An 18,637-nucleotide genomic window follows, 5' to 3' on the forward strand; every position below is an offset into this window, starting at 1 on the left:
AGGAACCCAACGGAACCCAAATGCTGGGAGGCTTCTGAGGGTGCCCTGAAGTGAGGCATCCTCACCTCACCACCTGCACTTCCTCCCACTATGGGGAGAGAGGAGGATGGAACTTTCCAGCACTTTCCTCTGCCCTTAGCTGCATCTCAACTCTGCAGCCTGCACCAGTGCTGCCCAGGTGGTCTCTGGCACACAGGGGAAGGAAGCCCTCAAGGACACAGATTCCTCTTCACCCTGTCAGACAGAGCCTGCCCCTCACATCCTCCTGCACTGCTCTGCAGCCAGGCAGGGCTGGGCCTCATGGTTTTGCCAGCAGCTCTCTACTCTGCAGCCTGCTCCTGGCCTCAGGAGGCTGAGGCTGCTCCCCAGGAGGTGCAAAGGTTGCTGTGTGGGTACAGAGCAAACAGCTGCAGCCAGCACTGAGTTTTGCTGTCTTCCAAGTTCAGCTTGGAAGCTCAACCTCACAGGCTCACAGGTCATTAGGGGTTGGAAGGGACCCAAAGAGATCACTGAGTTCAACCCCCTCCCTGCCAGAGCAGGACCACACAATCCAGCTCAGGGCACACAGGAACACATCCAGACAGGCCTGGAAAGGCTCCACACAAGGAGACTCCACAACCTCTCTGGGCAGCCTGTGCCAGGGCTCTGGGACCCTTCCAGGCAAGAAGTTGCCTCTTGTGCTGAGCTGGAACCTCCTGTGCTGCAGCTTCCACCCACTGCTGCTTGGAGAGCAACCTCCACCTTCCCCTGTGGCACAGACACAGGACACACAAGAATTTGTTGCTTCCAAAGGCAATCCTCTGCCCCTGGGAGACAAAAGGCATCCTGAAAGAGGCTCCGATGGAAGTTCTTAACCCAGCTCTGTTTTAAGGGACAAAACTCACCCAAGAGCACTTTGCTCTGCTTGCTCTTCCCACCCAGGCATCTCCAGCACCTCTGTTTCCCTGTTTAACTTGAAAGCAGGAACCTTGCTCCAGCTGGAACAAACTTCCACGCAGGAGAATCCATTTCCAAGTAAGTTTCTCCTTCCACAGCTATGTGAAACCTGCCCCCAGGTGAGCTGCTTGTGGCCAGAAGAATAATAGAATCACAGAACCAAGCAGGTAGGGAGAGAGCTCCAAGCTCCAACAGCCCAACCCAGCCCCCAGCCCTGCCCAGCCACCAGACCATGGCACTCAGTGCCCCAGCCAGGCTTGGCTGCAACACCTCCAGCCACAGCCACTCCACCACCTCCCTGGGCAGCCCATTCCAGTGCCAATCACTCTCTCTCACAACAACTTCCTAACAACATCCAGCCTAGACCTGCCCTGCAACAGCTTGAGGCTGTGTCCCCTTGTTCTATTGCTGGCTGCCTGGCAGCAGAGCCCAACCCCACCTGGCTACAGCCTCCCTGCAGGCAGCTGCAGGCAGCAATCAGCTCTGCCCTGAGCCTCCTCTGCTGCAGGCTGCACCCCCCCAGCTCCCTCAGCCTCTCCTCACAGGGCTGTGCTCCAGGCCCCTCACAGCCTTGCTGCCCTTCTCCAAACACCTTCCAGCACCTCAACAGCTCTCTGCAATGGAGGAGCCCACAACTGGACACAGCACTGCAGGGGTGTCCTGAGCAGTGCTGAGCACAGGGGTACAAGAACCTCCCTTGTCCTGCTGCCCACACTGCTCCTGAGCCAGCCCAGGCTGCCATTGGCTCTGCTGCCCACCTGGGCACACTGCTGCCTCCTTTGCAGCTCCTCTCTCCCACCACCCCCAGGTGCCTCTCTGCCTGCCTGCTCTCAGCCACTCTGGCCCCAGCCTGCAGTGCTGCTTGGGGTTGTTGTGGCCAAAGTGCAGAACCTGCCCTTGGCCTTGTTCAATCTCATCCCCTTGGCCTCTGCCCACCCATGCAGCCTGGCCAGGTCCCTCTGCAGGGCTCTGCTCCCCTCCAACAGCTCCACAGCTGCTCCTAGCTTGGTGTCATCTGCAACCTTACTGCTGATGGACTCAATCCCCTGCTCCAGATCATCAGTAAAGAGCAACAGCCTCATCCTTCATGCACCTCTGGCAGGAGGCTGTGGCAGACAGCAGCATCCCCTTTTTGCTCAGGGATTCTTCTCACCAAGAGGACAATCCCAAACAAGAGGACATCCATTGGCAAGAGGAGCAAAAGAGGCTCAGCTTTCAGCAGCCTTTACCAGAGGGAGCTCCAGTGCCTGAGTTTTGAGCACACTCAGAACCAACAGTGCAGGACCAAAGCTGATTTTGTGAAGCTTTTGGACAGAGGAAGTGGAAAAAAAATGATAAATGTGTGGGGAGAGCTTGGAAAAGCTCAATAAAGGGAGAGGGAAACTGAAGAAGAGGACTCAGGGACTTGGAAGCCAGCAGCAGATGTGACACCAATAGTGACTGTGGTCAGCGAGCAGCAATCTCCTCTCTGATGAAAGAGGAGGAGCAGCAGCAGCCTCCTGGGGCAGCAGAAGCCTTAATTGAGTTGCTATTCGCAGAGCAGAGAGGTGAGAGCTCAGCCTGAGCAGCTTCTGGAGCCTTCACTCCTCTGGTGGGGCAAACGCAGCACTGCAGCAAAGTGGATCAGTGCCAGCTCTGGAGGGAAATCCTCCTGCTGGGTTCCAGCCTGTCAAAAAAGGAATCAAACCCAAAGAATTTGGGGGGGGGGGGCTTGGAAGTAGGAAGAGGTAGTGCAGGGATTGTGACAGCCCTGCAGAGTGCAGCCTCTCAGCTTCAGAGCTCCTGACTCATAGAATGGTTGAGGTTGGAAGGGAGCTCAAAGCTCAGGCAGGTGCAACCCTAAGACACAGGCAGGGACAGCTCCCACTAGAAGAGGTCACTCGAGGCCTCATCCAGCCTGGTGCTGAACACCTCCAGGGAGGTTGTGGAGCACAGAAGCACCCAATGTGATCAAAGATCACATTGGGTGCTTCTGTGCTCCACAACCTCCATGGGAAACCTGTGCCAGTCTCTCCCCACCCTCCCTGCCAACAACTTCTTCCTAACATCCACTTTCAATCTCCCCTCTGCCACTCCAAACCCATTCCTCCTCCTCCTCTCATTCCAAGTCCCTCCCCAGCCCTCCTGTAGTCCCCTTCAGCTCCTGCAAGGCCACTCCAAGGTCTCCTCCAAGCCTTCTCCTCTCCAGGCTGCACAGCCCCAACTCTCTCAGCCTGTGCTCAGAGCAGAGCTGCTGCAGCCCTCTCAGCATCTTAGTGGCTTCCTCTGGACTGGCTGCAAGAGTTCCATGTCCTGCTTGTGTTGGGGGCTCCATAACTGCACCCAGGACTGCAGATGGGGTCTGAGGAGAGCAGAGCCAAGGAGCAGAATCCCCTCCCTTGCCTTCCTCTCAGCCCTTCCTCATCAGAGGTGTTCCAGTCCCTTCTGCATCATTGCAGCCTCAACCCTAGAGACCCTCTCCAACCTCAGTGGTGCTCTGAATGTTTCCACTCAGCTGTTTCTGCAGGGGCAGGACACCTTAGAGGAGCCCCAGAGCCTTGTGACCGGGGTTGGGTTTCCATGTGGGAAGCATCTGCACTTCTGTGTATGGATTTTAAATGGGTTGGAAGCCACAGGAAGCAACTCACCCAAAAATGATTCCAAGGGAATTGACAGCTTGAGACATTCAGCAGCACAGGGAGAATCATAGAATGGTTGAGGTTGGAAGGGAGCTCAAAGCTCAGGGATAACCTCCCACTAGAACAGGTTGCTCAAGGGTCTCATTCAACCTGGTGCTGAACACCTCCAGGGGGGTTGTGGAGCACAGAAGCATCCAATGTGATCAAAGATCACACTCCACAACCTCCCTGGGCAACCTGTGCCAGACTCTCACCACCCTCAACCTGTGCCAGTCTCTCACCACCCTCAACCTGTGCCAGTCTCCCACCACCCTCAACCTGTGCCAGTCTCCCACCACCCTCAACCTGTGCCAGTCTCTCACCACCCTCAACCTGTGCCAGTCTCTTACCACCCTCCCTGCCAACAACTTCTTCCTCACATCCACTTTCAATCTCCCCTCTGCCACTTCAAACCCATTCCTCCTCCTCCTCCTCTTCTCATTATAAGCCCTTCTCAATAGTCCCTCCCCAGCCCTCTTGTAGCCTCTTTCAGATCCTGGAAGGCCACTCCAAGGTCTCTTCAAAGCCTTCTCCTCTCCAGGCTGTGGAGAAGAGCACATTGGGTGCTTCTGTGCTCCACAACCTCCCTGGGCAACCTGTGCCAGTCTCTCACCACCCTCACTGCCAACTTCTTCCTAACAGCCACTTTCAGTCTCCCCTCTGCCACTCCAAACCCATTCCTCCTCCTCGTCCTCCTCCTCTCATTCCAAGCCCCTCTCAATAGTCCCTCTCCAGCCCTATTGGAGCCCCCTTCAGATCCTGCAAGGCCACTCCAAGGTCTCTTCAAAGCCTTCTCCTCTCCAGGCTGTGGAGAAGAGCACATTGGGTGCTTCTGTGCTCCACAACCTCCCTGGGCAACCTGTGCCAGTCTCTCACCACCCTCAGCCTGTGCCAGTGTCTCACCACCCTCAACCTGTGCCAGTCTCTCACCACCCTCAGCCTCTGCCAGTCTCTCACCACCCTCAGCCTCTGCCAGTCTCTCACCACCCTCACTGCCAACAACTTCTTCCTCACATCCACTTTCAACCTCCCCTCTGCCACTTCAAACCCATTCCTCTTCCTCCTCTCACTACAAGTCCTTGTCAATAGTCCCTCCCCAGCCCTCCTATAGCCTTCTTCATCTACTGGAAGGCCACTCCAAGGTCTCCTCAAAGAAAGGAACCTTCCCTCCCTCCCTCTCTCCCCTACCAGCAAACCTTGCTTGAGCCTCCTGCATCCTCTCCCTTCTGCCCCAAACACTTCCAAGCAGCCCCAACCCCCAGCAAGCAGAACAAACCATTCCAGCCAGGCCCTCGTTCAGCTCCACATTTATTGCAGCTAGGAAAAGATTTACCAATGCTTTAAGAGCTTTAATGTCACTCAAGAGGAAATGCCAACGACTCCCACCCCCACCCCCACCCCAGGGCACAGGCAGCTCACCGGGACAGGCTGAGCACCGCTGCCAGGCTGCCCCCAACCAGAAAGTAGCAAATGGCTCTAACGAGATGAATGAACCCAAACCAAAAGCAAAACTCCAACCCAAAAGGACAGTAGACACAGCACTGGAGTTAGGTAAAATGTTCACTGATGCTTGAAGTCTTCATGGAAGAGAGCCTGGAAGTAAAACAACAGAAAAGAAGCTGTAAAGCTTCCCCCCCAAGCAAGGAGGCAACGAAAACCATCTCCAACTTCACCCTCCCAAAGCAGGGCTGCCCTGCAGACCTCATAGATAAATCCTTTGGCAACAACGAGCAGCAGCAAGAGCAGCAAAGAGGAGTTTGAAGGTCACCTCGTGGCCAAAAAGGGGGCAAGTGGGAAGGCAGTGGGGGAGAGCAAAGCTGGAACCTCAGCACCGGCACCGCCGCTGGCTGCTCCCAAGGGACTGGCACAAGAGAGGTCACCTTTCAGCTGAGCTGCCCTCACAAAGGGTGGCATCGTTCTGCCAACCTCTCTGCCAGACAGGAGGGGAAGGAGTTGTTGAGCAAATGCACCTCCCACCCCCCTCCAGAGGGGTGCCCAACAAAGAGGGGTTAAAAACCAGAGCCCTCCCCCCCACACACCCCAGAGCATTCTGCGCTGCTCCGAGGGTGGATTCCAGTCCAGGGAGACTCCACTCTGCCTTCTGCAGGTGTGCAAGAACCCTTCCACCACAGCCACGTGAAAGAAGAGCTGAGCTGGGAAGTTTGCAGGGACAGCAAACACTGGGAAAGGCATCAGGGAAGTGAAAAGGAGAACAAAACCCTTCTGGGGAGGGGGGGAAGGTTCGAGAAGCAAAGCCCAAGCCAGCAGTGCTGAGTCCAGGAGGAGCTAAAGCAGCCTGCCTGGGAAAGGCTCAGGTTTCACACTGCAACAGGGAAGAAAAAGAGGCAGTGAAGAAAAGACCCAGAGAGGAGCTAAAGAGGTGAAGACTCCCTGCCAGGCACTGCCACCCACCACCTTTCAAGCAGCCCTGGAGCCCACAGTGTGGGAGAGTTTGCAGCACCTCCAAGCTCAGGAGGAAGATCCCTCAAATCACAGCATCACAGTACCACAGCATCACAGTACCACAGCATCACAGTATCATCAGGGTTGGAAGAGACCTCACAGCTCATCAAGTCCAACCCTTTAGCACAGAGCTCAAGGCCAGACCATGGCACCAAGTGCCACGTCCAGTCCTGCCTTGAACAGCTCCAGGGACGGCGACTCCACCACCTCCCCGGGCAGCCCATTCCAGTGGCCAATGACTCTCTCAGGGAAGAACTTTCTCCTCACCTCCAGCCTAAATCTCCCCTGGTGCAGCCTGAGGCTGTGTCCTCTTGTTCTGGTGCTGGCCACCTGAGAGAAGAGAGCAACCTCCTCCTGGCCACAACCTCCCCTCAGGTAGTTGCAGACAGCAATGAGGTCTGCCCTGAGCCTCCTCTTCTCCAGGCTAACCAATCCCAGCTCCCTCAGCCTCTCCTCGTAGGGCTGTGCTCAAGGCCTCTCCCCAGCCTCGTTGCCCTTCTCTGGACATGCTCAAGCATCTCAATGTCCCTCCTAAACTGGGGGGCCCAGAACTGAACACAGCACTCAAGGTGTGGTCTAACCAGTGCAGAGTACAGGGGCAGAATGACCTCCCTGCTCCTGCTGGCCACACCATTGCTGATGCAGGCCAGGATGCCACTGGCTCTCTTGGCCACCTGGGCACACTGCTGGCTCATGTTCAGGCAGGTATCAATCAGTACCCCCAGATCCCTCTCTGTCTGGCTGCTCTCAGCCACTCTGACCCCAGCCTGTATCTCTGCATGGGGTTGCTGTGGCCAAAGTGCAGCACCCTGCACTTGGAGCTATTGAACTCCATCCCCTTGGGCTCTGCCCATCTGTGCAGGTGGTCAAGGTCCTGCTGCAGAGCCCTTCTGCCCTCCAACCCAGCCACATCTGCCCCCAGCTTGGTGTCATCTGCACACTTGCTGATGACTGACTCCATGCCCTCATCCAGATCATCTATGAAGATGTTAAAGAGGATGGGGCCCAGCACTGATCCCTGAGGGACACCACTAGTGACTGGCCTCAACCAACCAGCTGAACTTGGCTGCACTGCTGCAGCCTCCTGTGGTGTCAAAGGGGAGACACCTGTGATGCCCATGGGCAACCAGAAGTGCCAGCACACATTGCTAACCCTGCCCATCGTGGCCTGGCCTGGGGCTGATGTGCTTCAAGGCAACTGAAAACGAGTCAGGAAGTTCCCCTGCTGTGAGCTTTTGTCTCTGGTGGCTGCAGAGGTTCCATGCTGTAAAGAGAAAAGCCTCAACCTGACTTCATCACAGCCTGCAACTGAAGGGAGCAGGGTTTGGATGGGGAAGGGATGAGCATTTGGCTCTTCAACCAGCAGGCAGAGGCAAGCTGGGAGCTGAAGAAGAACATTCCCTGGGAGTCAGTTGTCAGTTAGGAGCTTGAAGTGCTGCCAGTGGCACTTGTGGGGGTGTCACTGGTGCTGTGTGCCACAAGCTCTCTGCTCTCCAGGCAGCATGGTGCAGGGTGGGAACATCAGCGAGGCAACACTCAAAGCATGCAGCAGCTCCAGCCAGCTACAGAGGAGGTGGTTTTGGTGCTGTCCTGCTGAGGGGAAGACTTCTGAGTAGCCTTAGGAAGGGAGTGATGGAGGAGGAGGGCACCAAAAAGTGTGCTGTGAACTTCTGCCACACACACAGCAACCCTCAAGGTGGGACACGAGGAAGGATCAGACCTTGGCTGGTTGGTTGTGGACCAGACCTTGGCTGTTACATCTTTCATGTCTTCAGAGCTGCTTCCCCAGGCAGAGCACAGGAATCCAAACTTCTCTTCCAGGAAATTCTGGGACAGTTCCCTCCCCCCCCCATCCAAGCACAAGTTTTTGGGCTTAACTTCTTGGGATGGTTCAACAAAAGCAGCAAATGTTGCACAGGAGCAGGAATGGCTCTAAAGTGATGCTCTTGGAAAGCTGAAGATCCACTTCCAGGTGACTTCCAGACAGCTGCCTGCCAAGTGAGGCCCTCACAGGCACAGGAACTGCACCTCCTCACAGCTTGAACTTTGCAGAAGCCAAGAAATGACTCAAGAATTGGTTGGAGAAGAGTTGCAAATTGGGGGTGTAAGCCCCCAAAAGGCCACTGCAGGCCTGGCCTGCTTGTTCACTGCAATGAGAGACCCTCAGCAGCTGAGGCTCTGGAGGAAGGAATCTCAGGCTCAGATGAACTCCTTCATCCCCCACTCCAAACTAAGGATCCTGCACAAAGCAAGCACCCAGGGAGAGCTTCTTCTGCACTCTGCTGTGTGGAGGAAACTGCCTGGTGAAGATTTGGTCCACCAATGAAAAGCACTAAAGGAAAACTCTCCACTGCCTTGCAGGAAGATTTGACTGGGGGAAGATTCTTAGCTTCAGGAAGCATCAGGCTGGGCAGATCTCCCTCTCCTGGTAAGTCAGCTCAACACCAACCAGGCAAACCTGGCCAAGAGGAGAGGTAAAGAGGCAGCTGAGAGAGCAAAGTGAGTTGGTTCTTCTTCAGCAGATGACATCCAAGCTGTTAGCCTGCACAGTTAGGCACAAGACTTGACTCTGGTCTTGGTAAGAGGTTTTAATGAGTTAGGATTGGAGTCCACCAGCATAGAGCAGAAAGTATTCTTCATCTGGAGTCCAGCAGCACAGAACAAAACTGCTCCTCAGCCTGGAGTCCACCAGCACAGAACAAAGCTGTTCCTCAGCCTGGAGTCCACCAGCACAGAACAAAGCTGTTCCTCAGCCTGGAGTCCACCAGCACAGCACAGAACAAAGCTGTTCCTCAGCCTGGAGTCAACCAGCACAGAACAAAGCTGTTCCTCAGCCTGGAGTCCCCCAGCACAGATGAAAGCTGTTGCTCAGCCTGGAGTCAACCAGCACAGATGAAAGCTGTTGCTCAGCCTGGAGTCCAGCAGCACAGCACAGAACAAAGCTGTTGCTCATCCTGGAGTCCACCAGCACAGAACAAAGCTGTTGCTCAGCCTGGAGTCCACCAGCACAGAACAAAGCTGTTCCTCAGCCTGGAGTCCCCCAGCACAGAACAAAGCTGTTCCTCAGCCTGGAGTCCCCCAGCACAGATGAAAGCTGTTGCTCAGCCTGGAGTCAACCAGCACAGATGAAAGCTGTTGCTCAGCCTGGAGTCCAGCAGCACAGCACAGAACAAAGCTGTTGCTCATCCTGGAGTCCACCAGCACAGAACAAAGCTGTTGCTCAGCCTGGAGTCCACCAGCACAGAACAAAGCTGTTCCTCAGCCTGGAGTCCACCAGCACAGAACAAAGCTGTTCCTCAGCCTGGAGTCCACCAGCACAGCACAGAACAAAGCTGTTCCTCAGCCTGGAGTCCCCAGCACAGAACAAAGCTGTTCCTCAGCCTGGAGTCCACCAGCACAGCACAGATCAAAGCTGTTCCTCAGCCTGGAGTCCACCAGCACAGAACAAAGCTGTTCCTCAGCCTGGAGTCCACCAGCACAGCACAGAACAAAGCTGTTCCTCAGCCTGGAGTCCACCAGCACAGAACAAAGCTGTTCCTCAGCCTGGAGTCCAGCAGCACAGCACAGATCAAAGCTGTTGCTCAGCCTGGAGTCCACCAGCACAGCACAGAACAAAGCTGTTGCTCAGCCTGGACGCCAGCAGCACAGCACAGATCAAAGCTGTTCCTCAGCCTGGAGTCCACCAGCACAGCACAGAACAAAGCTGTTGCTCAGCCTGGAGTCCACCAGCACAGCACAGAAGTGTTCCTCAGCCTGGCACAGGCTGCCCAAGCCCTCTCCCACAGCAGCTGCTGCACATCCAGGCACTTCCTAGCCAAGCAGTCTCCCCTGGGAGGGCAGATCTGGGGTCAGTCAGCAGCTCAGAGCAGCTCAAGGCAGGGGCTGGATTCTCAGGGAAGGTTAAGAAGGCAGAGACCCTCCTGGCAGGAGGGAAAATCCCTTGGGAAAGGCAGGCTTGGGAGGGGCTGGGGGCAGTGCCTGCAGGCATCCCGTGGCACATACCTATTTAGTGGCTCTTTTCTGCCTGTACATCTGAATCATTCTCTGCCGGAACACATCAAATGCATCTTCTTTATTCTCTTCCCCTGCAACACCCAAGCCCTCCCCTGCAGATGTAGCACCCCTAGGGAGCAAAAGGAAGAGTTAGAACACTCTGCTGCTGGGACAAGGCTGCAGAAGAGAGCAAAAAAGAAACTCCCAATCCAACAGCTTCCAAGACAGGCACAACTCGAGGGGGCAGCAACTCTGCTCCTTCTTTTTGGGAGGTGGGGGGAGGAAGGAAGCTGAGCTTTGGGACCTGCCCCAGCTGCTCAGCTCCAAACCAGTTGCCACCTCCCAGCACACATGCAAACACCCACCAGAAGAGGCAGGTCCTGTGGCAGGAAGGGAGCAGTGAAGGCTCAGGGGGCTAAGAGGGTTATAGAGGAACTTGGACCACTTCAGAGGTGGCAGTTTGGATGCCCTGGTGAAAAGGTGGCCCCAAAGTGCCTGTTTCTTACAGGAGAAAAAAGCCATGGGAGGAGGCTGAGAGTTGGGGAAATGGAGAAGAAATCCCCCTGAGACTGTGGAGGAACTTGGGAGCAGAGAATCAACCAGGTTGGAAGAGACCTTCAAGAGCCTCCAGTCCAACCTATCCCCCAGCCCTGTCTGATCAGACTGTGGGGGGAAAAAGGAGATTTTAACCATGGGAACCTCAAAATGCTTCACACTTGTAGCACCCAAAGCAGGATGAAGTCTTGTTGGACACAGACCACAGAGAGCAGCTGCAGCTCCTGCCCTTCTCCTGCCTTTCCAAGAGCAAAGACCCAGCTCAGCTGATCCAAACCCAGCCTCACACAGCAGAGAGAACGGCCACAGGAGCAGCCCTGCCTCCTGTGCTTGCCTTGGAGTGGCAGAGTCTGACTTGGACCCTCAAGATCATCCAGTTCCAACTCCCTGCCATGGGCAGGGACACCTCCCACCAGCCCAGCTTGCTGCAGGCCACATCCAACCTGGTCTTGAACACCTCCAGGCTTGCATCCTCCACAGCCTCTCTGGGCAGCCTGTTCCAGTGCCTCAGCACCCTCCTGGGGAAGAATTTCCTCCTCAGGTCTCCTCTCAATCCAGCTCTTTCCAGTCTGCAGCCATCAGCCCTCCCTTTGTCACTGCAGGGCTCTGCACAAAGTCCCTCCCCAGCTCTCCTGGAGCCACTTGAGGCACTGGCAGGCAGCTCTAAGGTCTCCCTGCAGCCTTCACTTCTCCAGGCTGAACAACTCCCAACTGCCTCAGCCTGGCCTCACAGCAGAAGTGCTTCACCCTCTAGAGATGGTGAGAGAGTTTTTGGGCTGAGGTTTGCCTGTCTGGCCAGAGAGAACTCAACAGCTCATGAACAGTGCAGCAAAACTTGTGCCAGGAGCTGCAGCAACACAAAGGACTCAGCTCTTTGGTCCCAACAAGTCTGGAGGTCCTAAGAACCAAGGTGAGCACAAGAGAGCTACAGGTGAAGATGCTGCTGATTGTCCCTTTGCTGCTGGAATGGAGAGGAGAAATGCAGCAGTGGAGCTCTAGGGCAAGAAGAAAGCAACCAGCCAGGAGTGCCCCACCAGCTGCAACCCCCCCACCAGTGCTGCCCAAGGCAGGCAGAGAACACAGAGAGCCCTGCAGAAAGAAGCCTGTCAGAGCACAACAGACAGGGGGGCACTGAAAGCTGCTGCTGTGGGTTCAGAGAGGTGGAAGCAGCTCCTGCTCCCTGCTCAGCCAGGGAGCTGCAGGAGCCTTGACCCACTCTGCCTGTTGGGAAGAGCAAATGAGGACTGGAACCCAAATGTTTGCCTTCTAAAGGCAAAAGCAAGACTTACCTCCTGCAGGCTACATTTACCTCCTGCAGGCTGCATTTACCTCCTGGCATCTGCACTTACCTCCTGCAGGCTGCATTTACCTCCTGCAGGCTGCATTTACCTCCTGGCAGCTGCACTTACCTCCTGCAGGCTGCACTTACCTCCTGGCAGCTGCATCTACCTCCTGCAGGCTGCACTTACCTCCTGGCAGCTGCACTTACCTCCTGGCAGCTGCATCTACCTCCTGGCAGCTGCATCTACCTCCTGGCAGCTGCATTTACCTCCTGGCAGCTGCACTTACCTCCTGGCAGCTGCATTTACCTCCTGGCAGCTGCACTTACCTCCTGGCAGCTGCATTTACCTCCTGGCAGCTGCATTTACCTCCTGGCAGCTGCACTTACCTCCTGGCAGCTGCATTTACCTCCTGGCAGCTGCACTTACCTCCTGGCAGCTGCATTTACCTCCTGGCAGCTGCATTTACCTCCTGCAGGCTGCACTTACCTCCTGGCAGCTGCACTTACCTCCTGGCAGCTGCATCTACCTCCTGGCAGCTGCATTTACCTCCTGGCAGCTGCACTTACCTCCTGGCAGCTGCATTTACCTCCTGGCAGCTGCATTTACCTCCTGGCAGCTGCATTTACCTCCTGGCAGCTGCACTTACCTCCTGCAGGCTGCACTTACCTCCTGCAGGCTGCATTTACCTCCTGGCAGCTGCATTTACCTCCTGGCAGCTGCATTTACCTCCTGCAGGCTGCACTTACCTCCTGCAGGCTGCATTTACCTCCTGCAGGCTGCACTTACCTCCTGGCAGCTGCACTTACCTCCTGGCAGCTGCATCTACCTCCTGGCAGCTGCATTTACCTCCTGGCAGCTGCACTTACCTCCTGGCAGCTGCATTTACCTCCTGGCAGCTGCATTTACCTCCTGGCAGCTGCATTTACCTCCTGGCAGCTGCACTTACCTCCTGCAGGCTGCACTTACCTCCTGCAGGCTGCATTTACCTCCTGGCAGCTGCATTTACCTCCTGGCAGCTGCATTTACCTCCTGCAGGCTGCACTTACCTCCTGCAGGCTGCATTTACCTCCTGCAGGCTGCACTTACCTCCTGGCAGCTGCATTTACCTCCTGCAGGCTGCATTTACCTCCTGCAGGCTGCATTTACCTCCTGGCAGCTGCACTTACCTCCTGGCAGCTGCATTTACCTCCTGGCAGCTGCATTTACCTCCTGGCAGCTGCACTTACCTCCTGGCAGCTGCACTTACCTCCTGGCAGCTGCACTTACCTCCTGGCAGCTGCACTTACCTCCTGGCAGCTGCACTTACCTCCTGGCAGCTGCATTTACCTCCTGCAGGCTGCAGTGGGACCCATCACAGCAGCAAGAGGGAAAGAAATTGGTTGCCTAACCCTAGGAGCTCCACCTGGGCCAGGCCCCAAGGCTGTTATCTACCTGGCATGGTAGCAAGGAGACCCCCTCCAGGAGCACATAGGGGTTCAAAGCCCCCAACCACACAAACCCAAGCACAACATCTCCTCCTGGAGACCAGGGAGCAAGTGCCCACACCCTGCAGCACTCAGTGCTGACAACCTGGGTGGCAACAATGAGCTTCCAGTGCAGGCTGGGCCCACTGCATGACCTCCACACTTAGCTGGGCCAGGCCAGTGGCCACCACCACCATGGAAATGAAGCCCTGAACTGGTCCCATCTTAGGTAGATCAGAAGCAAGAGCTGCTCTCAGCATGCAGGCCATGACTCCTGCAGTGTGCTCCCCTTACATACACTTTGACAGGCTCTCTGATCCCTTTTCCTCGTGTCCCCAGGCCATGGCCCTCCTGCCAGCCCATCTTCTGCAGCATCTGGAAGCCCACATTCCTGTCTGTCAGCTTCTTGTGGGGAAAATCCAAGTCTTTGGGTTTCTGTGGAGAGGAGAAGGCAGAAAAACAAAGTGGGGTTGGTTCTCTGGGGTGAGCAGGGAGGGAAAAGTCCCTCAGGAAGAGGATCTAAGGGGGTTTTGATAGAGGATCAAGCCTAAGCTGTGCCTGAGCTTCTGGAGAGGCAGAAATCTCCTCAGTGGCTACTCTCAAAGGGTTCAACAGCTGCCTGGTCACTCGAGAAAAGAATTTAAAGCTGCATTTCAGGGTCTGCAGCTGCTTCACACCAGTCCTGTTCAATGTCTTTATTGATGATCTGGAGCAGGGGATTGAGTTTGCAGATGGCAGCAAGCTGGGAGCAGCTGTGGAGCTGTTGGAGGGGAGCAGAGCCCTGCAGAGGGGCCTGGGCAGACTGGAGGGGTGGGCAGAGGCCAAGGGGATGAGACAGAACAAAGCCAAAGGCAGGTTCTGCACTTTGGCCACAACAACCCCAAGCAGCACTGCAGGCTGGGGCCAGAGTGGCTGAGAGCAGGCAGGCAGAGAGGGAGCTGGGGGTGGTGGGAGAGAGGAGCTGCAGAGGAGGCAGCAGTGTGCCCAGGTGGGCAGCAGAGCCAATGGCATCCTGGGCTGGCTCAGGAGCAGTGTGGGCAGCAGGACAAGGGAGGTTCTTGTGCCCCTGTGCTCAGCACTGCTCAGGCCACCCCTGCAGTGCTGTGTCCAGTTCTGGGCTCCTCCATTGCAGAGAGCTGCTGAGGTGCTGGAAGGTGTTTGGAGAAGGGCAGCAAGGCTGGGGAGGGGCCTGGAGCACAGCCCTGTGAGGAGAGGCTGAGGGAGCTGGGGGGGTGCAGCCTGCAGCAGAGGAGGCTGAGGGCAGAGCTGATTGCTGCCTGCAGGGAGGCTGTAGCCAGGTGGGGTTGGGCTCTGCTGCCAGGCAGCCAGGGCCAGAAGAAGGGGCCCCAGGCTGAAGCTGTGTCAGGGCAGGTTGAGGCTGGATGTTGTTAGGAAGTTGCTGGCAGAGAGAGTGATTGGCACTGGAATGGGCTGCCCAGGGAGGTGGTGGAGTGGCTGTGGCTGGAGGTGTTGCAGCCAAGCCTGGCTGGGGCACTGAGTGCCATGGTCTGGTGCCTGGGCAGGGCTGGGTTGGGCTGTTGGAGCTTGGAGCTCTCTTCCAACCTGCCTGATTCTGTGATCATTAAAGCAGCAAATTCCTACCAAAAGGTGCTTCTGGCTTTTACCAACAAGGAGCTGATGGCTGAGGCTCTCTTACCAGTGCAGACACAGCCACACACACCCCCCAGTGAGGACAACTTTCCAGTCAGCAATGCAGAGATTTTGTTATGACTGATGGGAAACAAGAGCTAAGGTGAACACACAGCTCTGAGCCTCAAACACCTGACACAGGTAGCTCAGGAGCTGCCCAATCTCCTCAGACACAGCTCAGGATCAGGCTCTAATCTGATCTGGTGACAATGGCACCTTCCACAGCATCCTTCTGGCTAAACTGGGCTCTGGGTGAGCAGGGAGTGAGGTGGATTGGGAAGTGGTTGAAGGAAAGAAGCCAGAGAGCTGTGGTCAGTAGGATGGTGTCCAGCTGAAGGCTTGTGACCAGTGGAGCCCCACTGGGGCCAGTTGTGGTCAATATATTCAGCAGTGCCCTGGCTGAGGGCACAGAGGGCACTGCCAGCAGGTTTACTGATGGCACCAAGTTGGGTGGAGTGGCTGCCACAGCAGGAGGCTGTGCTGCCAGCCAGCCAGACTGGCACAGGCTGCAGGGGTGGGCAGGGAGGAACTGAATGCAGTTCAACAAGGGCAAGGGCAGAGTCTGGCACCTGGGAAAGAACAGCCCCAGGGCTCAGGATAGGTTGGGGACTGAGCTGCTGGAAGGCAGCAAAGGGGAAGTGGATCTGGGGGTCCTGGTGGCTGGGAGGGTGAGCAGGAGCCAGCAGTGTGCTCTGGTGCCAGGAGGGGCAGTGCCAGTCTGGGGGGCATGAGCAGGGCTGTGGTGAGTAGGTGGAGAGAGGTTCTCCTGTCCCTCTGCTCTGCCCTGCTGAGGCCACATCTGGAGTCCTGTGTCCAGTTCTGACCCCCCCAGGTCAAGAGGGACACAGAACTGCTGGAGAGAGCCCAGCCCAGAGCCACAGAGGTGCTGAAGGGAATGGAGCAGCTCTGCTAGGAGAGCCTGAGGGAGCTGGGGCTGGGAGCTGGGAGCAGAGGAGCTGAGAGGTGACCTCAGCAGTGGTTCTCAGTGTGTGCAGGTGAGTGGCAGGAGGCTGAGCCAGGCTCTGCTGGGGGATGCCAGTGCCAGGCCAAGGGGCAGTGGTGGGAGCTGAGGCAGAGGAAGCTTCATGTACACAGGAGGAGGGATTTCTGCCCTGTGAGGGTGCCAGAGCCTGGCACAGGCTGCCCAGGGGGGCTGTGGAGTCTCCCTCTCTGGAGATACTCAACCCCTGCCTGGATGTGTTGCTGTGTGCTCCTCTCTGGGTGCTGCTGCTCTGGCAGGGCTTGGACTGGCTGAGCTTTGGGGGTCCCTTCCAGCCCCTGACTCTGATTCTCTGATTCCAGAGGCTGCCTCATGACTTGATGTGACCCTGAGCAGCCTCTTCTCGTTGGAGGTGTCCCTGCTGACTGCAGAGGGTTAGATAAGATGAACTTTGTGGGTCCCTTCCAGCCCAGTGTTTGATATTCAGAGTGCAGCAGCAAGCCAGAAGAGTTCTTTACCTTCTTCTTCTTTGTAACTGGGCAGCCACGAGGTCTGTCATAAGCAATTCTGACAGGTTCATGCACTGCAAAGCAAACCAGAGACAAAACTCAGCTGGAAAGGAAAAAGATATGAATGCAGAACTCCAAAAGTACATCTGAAGTCAGGTTCTAACTCCCTGCCTTGACCTAACATCAAGAAAGATCAGATTTAAAAGGCAAGGAATGGTAGGAATTCTTCTGCCTTCAACACAAGAGGGGTTGGAGCAGCTCTGCCATGAGCACAGGCTGAGAGAGCTGAGGTTGTGCAGCCTGGAGAGGAGAAGGCTGCAGGGAAGCCTCAGAACTGCCTGCCAGGGCCTGAAGGGATCCTGCACAGAGACTTCTGCTGAGGGTTGTCTGAGACAGGCCAAGGGGGAATGGTTTGGAGCTGAAACAGTGTGGGCAGTTGTTGGAGGGGAGCAGAGCCCTGCAGAGGGACCTGGCCAGGCTGCATGGGTGGGCAGAGGCCAAGGGGATGAGACTGAACAAGGCCAAGGGCAGGTTCTGCACTTTGGCCACAACAACCCCAAGCAGCACTGCAGGCTGGGGACTGAGTGGCTGAGAGCAGGCAGGCAGAGAGGGAGCTGGGGGTGGTGGCAGAGAGGAGCTGCAGAGGAGGCAGCAGTGCCCAGGTGGGCAGCAGAGCCAATGGCAGCCTGGGCTGGCTCAGGAGCAGTGTGGGCAGCAGGACAAGGGAGGTTCTTGTGCCCCTGTGCTCAGCACTGCTCAGGCCACACCTCCAGTGCTGTGTCCAGCTCTGGGCTCCTCCATTGCAGAGAGATGCTGAGGTGCTGGAAGGTGTTTGGAGAAGGGCAGCAAGGCTGGGGAGGGGCCTGGAGCACAGCCCTGTGAGGAGAGGCTGAGGGAGCTGGGGGGGTGCAGCCTGCAGCAGAGGAGGCTGAGGGCAGAGCTGATTGCTGCCTGCAGCTGCCTGCAGGGAGGCTGTAGCCAGGTGGGGTTGGGCTCTGCTGCCAGGCAGCCAGGGCCAGAAGAAGGGGCCCCAGGCTGAAGCTGTGTCAGGGCAGGTTGAGGCTGGATGTTGTTAGGAAGCTCCTGGCAGAGAGAGTGATTGGCACTGGAATGGGCTGCCCAGGGAGGTGGTGGAGTGGCTGTGGCTGGAGGTGTTGCAGCCAAGCCTGGGTGGGGCACTGAGTGCCATGGTCTGGTGGCTGGGCAGGGCTGGGGGCTGGGTTGGGCTGTTGGAGCTTGGAGCTCTCTCCCTACCTGCTTGGCTCTGTGATTCTATGAGGCAGGGCAGGGTTGGAGTGAAGCTGAGGAAGAAGTTCTGCAGTGTGAGGGTGGTGAGAGTCTGGCACAGGCTGCCCAGGGAGGCTGTGGCTGCCTCCTCCCTGGGGATGCTCAAGGCCAAGTTGGATGAGGCCTTGAGCAGCTGAGTCTAGCTGAGAGGTGTCCCTGCCCATGGCAGGGGCTGGGAGGAGATGAGCTCTGAGCTCCCTGACAACCTGAGCCCTTCCAGGGTTCTAGGACCTGCAGCCTTTAGCTGCTCTCAAGGCCTTGGGGCAGAGCTCCCTTCAGAACCTGAAGCACTGAGGTCCTGCTCAGATCCTGCAGCACCAAGCTGGGGCTGCTCTGCCCAGCTGTGAAGTCCAAGCTCTGCCACCTCCTGCACCTTCCTGCTTCCACCCCCACAGGCTCAGCCACTCTCTCCCCCTGGCTCAGGCAGCTTCTTGCCCCTCACAGCAACACCCAGGCCCTGCCCCCACACTGCTCCTCACAGCCCACCAGCAAAGCAAGGCAGGTTTCCTCCTAGTCCCAAGGGAATGGAACAGGCTCTGCCATGCATCCTCCTGCCACAGCTTCTCCCAACAGATGGGCACAAAGCAGGTGGCTCACTTGAAGGCTAAGCCCAGGAAGGTTCTGACTGCCAGCCCAGGCTGAGCAACAGTAACTCTGTGGTCTCCCCCAGCAGGCAACACTTTCCCCTTGCCCAGCACCTTGCCCAGCTCCACAGTTAATGTTTACTGCCAAGAAGCTGTGGTTCAGCTCAGTTCTCCCTCCCCAGCCCTGCCTGCCTGGTGCCAAAGCTAAGGGGCAGCCATGCAGAGGTGAACTTCAGCCTGGGCTCTGGGCAGAGCAAGGCTCAGCATCACCTCCTCGCCCTGCCTCTAACAGCAGGATGGCAACAGCAGCAGGAGCC

At 56.8% G+C, this 18,637-nt stretch overlaps 1 protein-coding gene across 7 annotated transcripts in view; it reads right to left on the minus strand.

Annotated features, from left to right (window-relative positions):
• Window positions 1-4,888: 4,888 nt before the first annotated feature.
• SUGP2 (SURP and G-patch domain containing 2) overlaps window positions 4,889-18,637 on the minus strand; it is a 31,739-nt gene continuing 17,990 nt past the window's right edge. For 5 of the 7 annotated variants that reach the window (XM_064175111.1, XM_064175112.1, XM_064175114.1 and 2 more), the window contains 4 exons: window positions 16,459-16,523; window positions 13,649-13,785; window positions 10,059-10,179; window positions 4,889-5,186 (listed from right to left, as the gene is read on the minus strand). In XM_064175111.1, coding sequence (XP_064031181.1) covers window positions 10,059-10,179; window positions 13,649-13,785; window positions 16,459-16,523 — 323 coding nt within the window. In that variant the 3' untranslated portion in view covers window positions 4,889-5,186. Of the gene's footprint in view, window positions 5,187-10,058; window positions 10,180-13,648; window positions 13,786-16,458; window positions 16,524-18,637 lie in introns of those variants that run through there. The other 2 variants (XM_064175115.1, XM_064175117.1) reach the window with 2 other exon arrangements.

The sequence above is a fragment of the Pogoniulus pusillus genome, chromosome 41 (genome assembly GCF_015220805.1).
Source record: "Pogoniulus pusillus isolate bPogPus1 chromosome 41, bPogPus1.pri, whole genome shotgun sequence".
NCBI lineage: Eukaryota > Metazoa > Chordata > Aves > Piciformes > Lybiidae > Pogoniulus > Pogoniulus pusillus.